Source organism: Castanea sativa, chromosome 2 (genome assembly GCF_040712315.1).
Source record: "Castanea sativa cultivar Marrone di Chiusa Pesio chromosome 2, ASM4071231v1".
NCBI classification, from domain to species: Eukaryota; Viridiplantae; Streptophyta; class Magnoliopsida; order Fagales; family Fagaceae; genus Castanea; species Castanea sativa.
The window spans coordinates 42,316,197-42,319,608 of NC_134014.1; the positions used below are offsets into that span (position 1 = coordinate 42,316,197).

Genomic DNA, 3,412 nt, shown 5'->3' on the forward strand with positions numbered 1-3,412 from the left:
TAAGCGGCCGAACCGGATGGTGGGCGACCCGTCAAGGAGAAACCAGAATTTGTATTGCACCTATCACAGAGATAAAGGGCACACCACCGAGCAGTGTAGGATGTTGAAAGATCACCTGGAATAGTTGGTGAAGGTGGGGCATTTGAAAGAGTTTCTGGTGGAGACAGGGAATTAGGAGACCAGACAGGCAGATCGGCTGCGTCGAAACCCTCTCCCACCCCCTTTGGGAGTGATAGAGGTCATCCACGCCGCACCGAGGGCAATTAGAGCACCCACAGCCAAAGGGGTGTTGACTGTGGTGTCAACGGAAGGAAGCGCGAGCGAACAATCCCCGGGGAAGAAGCTGAGGTATAGTAGACAACCTATAGCGTTCGACGACGATAACCTGGAAGGTACTACTCAGCCCCACCACGATGCTTTAATAGTCACGGCCCGAATAAGGGGTTTTATAGTGAAGAGAATAATGATAGATCAAGGGAGTGGCGCAGACGTAATGTACCTAGACCTATACAGGGGGCTTGGCCTGAAAAAGGGGACTTGTCCAAGTATGATACACCTTTAATAGGATTCGATGGGCATATGGTGACTCCAGAAGGGCAAATTTCGCTCCCGGTTATCATGGGAGGAAAGGAGGTAATGGTGACATTTATAGTGGTCGTCTCTTTCTCGCCGTACAGGGCAATATTCGGAAGGCCATGGATACATGACATGGGGGCTGTACCGTCTACCTTGCACGTGAAAGTCAAGTTCCGAACTGCCAAAGGGATTACAGTAATAAGGGGTGATCAGCAAGCGGCCAGACAGTGTTTGGTAGCCGTGGAAAACAAACAAACAGAGCAGAGGGAATCCGCCGAGAAGGCGCCCCTATAGCAATTATAGCATCCCCAAGTGGAGGGGACCAACGCTGCCGAGGATTTGGTAAGCGTGAAGATCTTACCGGGAAGTGAAAGGAGTTTTCAGATAGGGGCAAGCTTAAATGAGGGGGAAAGGGTGTAGCTACTGCTATTCCTCATACAAAACGTGGATGTGTTTGCATGGAATCCATATGAGGTGCCCAGTGTTGACCCCGAGTTCATAGTTCACAAGCTGAATGTGGATCCTCTATGCCCTCCTAAGAAACAAAGACTGAGAAGGTCTGCTAAGGAGCATGTGGAAGCCGTTAGACAGGAAGTTGGGAAGCTGAAAGAGGCGGGGGCCATAAGGGAAACATTTTTTCGGGAATGGCTCATAAACATAGTGATCGTGAAAAAGAAGAGCGGTAAGTGGAGAGTTTGTGTTGATTTTACCAATCTGAACCGAGCATGTTTGAAGGATCTATTTCCAATGCCAAAAATCGATCAATTGGTGGACGCTACGTGCAGGCACCCAAAAATGAGTTTCCTCGATGCTTTCCAGGGCTATCACCAGATTGCCCTAGCCGCCAAAGACCAGGAGAAGACGACATTCTTAACGCCCGATACTAACTACCACTATAACGTGATGCCGTTCAGTTTGAAGAATGCGGGAGCCATTTATCAACGAATGATGGCGATAATGTTTAGGGATAAGATTGGACGAACAGTTGAAGTGTACATTGACGACATGGTGATAAAAAGCAAGCAAGAAGGACAGCACATTGATAACTTGAAAGAAGTGTTCAAGATACTCCGACGACATCGGCTGCGCCTCAACACCGATAAGTGTGCATTCGGGGTTGGATCCTGCAAGTTCATGGGTTATTTGATTACTAAAGGGGGGATCGAAGTCAGCCCCGATCAAATTGAAGCCGTGAAACGTCTCAAACCGCCGAGCAATCCGAAAGAGGTTTAAAAGCTGACTGGTATGCTGGCTGCTCTTAACCGATTTATTTCCAAGTTCGCTGATTGATGCCAGCCCTTTTACCAGCTTCTGAAGAAGTGGAAGGGGTTCCAGTGGGACGAGGAGTGTGATAGAGCCTTCCAAGATCTGAAGGATTACCTTGGGCGAGCACTGACGTTGTCCGCCCCAAAACCAGGAGAAGACTTGTATATGTACCTCTCGGTATCCGAGCATGTAGCGAGCGCCGTACTACTGTGGGATAGTGGTGTACAGCTCTTGGTTTATTACATCAGCAAGATGTTAGTGGACGTAGAGACCAGGTATTTACCACTGGAAAAACTGGTGCTGGCACTCGTGCATTCCACCCAAAAATTACCCCATTATTTTCAGGCCCACATAGTCCACGGCTTGACCGAGTACCCACTCCAAACATTATTGAGGAGATCTGACTTTACGGGGAGGATAGCCAAGTGGGGGACTCGGCTAGGCTTTTTCGACATCAGATACAAACCGAGGAACTCAGTGAAGGGACAAGTACTCGCGGACTTTATTGCCGAGTTCTCGTCGAGAGGTACGGACATAACCTGCATAGTAGAAGTCAAGCCATGGAAGGTATTTGTGGACGGAGCGTCCAATGCGGCTAGAGCGGGGGCAGGGATCGTGGTCATCACCCCGGAAAATCTGAAGCTAGAACACTCATTCAGATTAGGCTTTAGGGCTTCTAATAATGAGGCCGAATATGAGGCTTTGCTGGCCGGACTAAGGGTTGTCATGGATCTGGGGGCAAAGGATGTGGAAGTGTGCTCTGACTCCTTCCTAATTGTAAGTCAGGTCAAAGGGAACTTCGAGGCCAAAGATCCCCAGATGATAGAATATCTGCGGCTTGTAAAGCAGATGATGGGTAACTTTGTGACAGTCAAGATCGAGCGGATAGCCCGGGGACAGAATCGGCACGCTGATTCTTTGGAAACTCTAGCATCATCAATAGCTGACGAGGTACCTCGGCTGATCAGGGTGGAGTTGGTGCCCGAGCCAAGTATTACCGCCAAGACACTGATGCTACAGGTCATTGAAGCCGAGAAGTGCTGGATGGATCCAATCATCGACTTTCTTGTAGAAGATCGAGCCCCGGAGGATGAGAAAGAGGCAGCCAGGGTACGACGAACTTCTGCTCGGTACTGGTTATCTGCTGATTGGAAGCTATATCGCAGATCATTCGAAGGGCTATACCTGCAGTGCCTTCGTCCCAGCCAGGCTAAAGACCTATTAGCTAAACTGCACGAGGGAGTTTGCGGTAGCCACGTAGGGGGACGCTCGTTGGCGCACTGAGCAATGACCTAGGGGTTCTGGTGGTCGTAGATGAGGAAGGAAGCTACCGAGTATGCTCAAGGTGTGAACAGTGTCAGGTGCACGCGCCGATGATCTACCAAACGGCTGGGAACTTGAACCCAGTTTGCAGCTCGTGGCCGTTTGCCCGCTGGGGGTTGGATATAGTCTGACCATTTTCCCAAGCAACGGGCAACCGAAGGTTCATGCTGGTGGCAGTAGACTACTTCACAAAGTGGGTAGAAGCTGAGGCACTGGCCAACATCTGAGACGTTGACGTTAAGAGATT

At 49.8% G+C, this 3,412-nt stretch overlaps 1 protein-coding gene across 1 annotated transcript; it reads left to right on the forward strand.

Moving 5' to 3' along the window:
• Positions 1 to 579: 579 nt before the first annotated feature.
• LOC142625361 (uncharacterized) lies at positions 580 to 3,126 on the forward strand. The gene is made up of 3 exons (XM_075799038.1): positions 580 to 771; positions 997 to 1,803; positions 1,885 to 3,126. Exons 1-3 carry the CDS (start codon positions 580 to 582, stop codon positions 3,124 to 3,126), a joined length of 2,241 nt encoding a protein of 746 aa, XP_075655153.1.
• The last annotated feature ends 286 nt before the right edge of the window (positions 3,127 to 3,412 follow it).

What these genes read in the sequence shown, in the direction of transcription:
- LOC142625361 (XM_075799038.1), top strand. Translation starts at nt 580, where the DNA reads ATGGTGACTCCAGAAGGGCAAATTTCGCTCCCGGTTATCATGGGAGGA. An exon ending in GAACTGCCAAAGGGATTACA is followed by an intron (nt 772 to 996) that starts GTAATAAGGGGT and finishes GAAAGGGTGTAG; the next exon opens with CTACTGCTATTCCTCATACA. An exon ending in CGCCGAGCAATCCGAAAGAG is followed by an intron (nt 1,804 to 1,884) that starts GTTTAAAAGCTG and finishes CCCTTTTACCAG; the next exon opens with CTTCTGAAGAAGTGGAAGGG.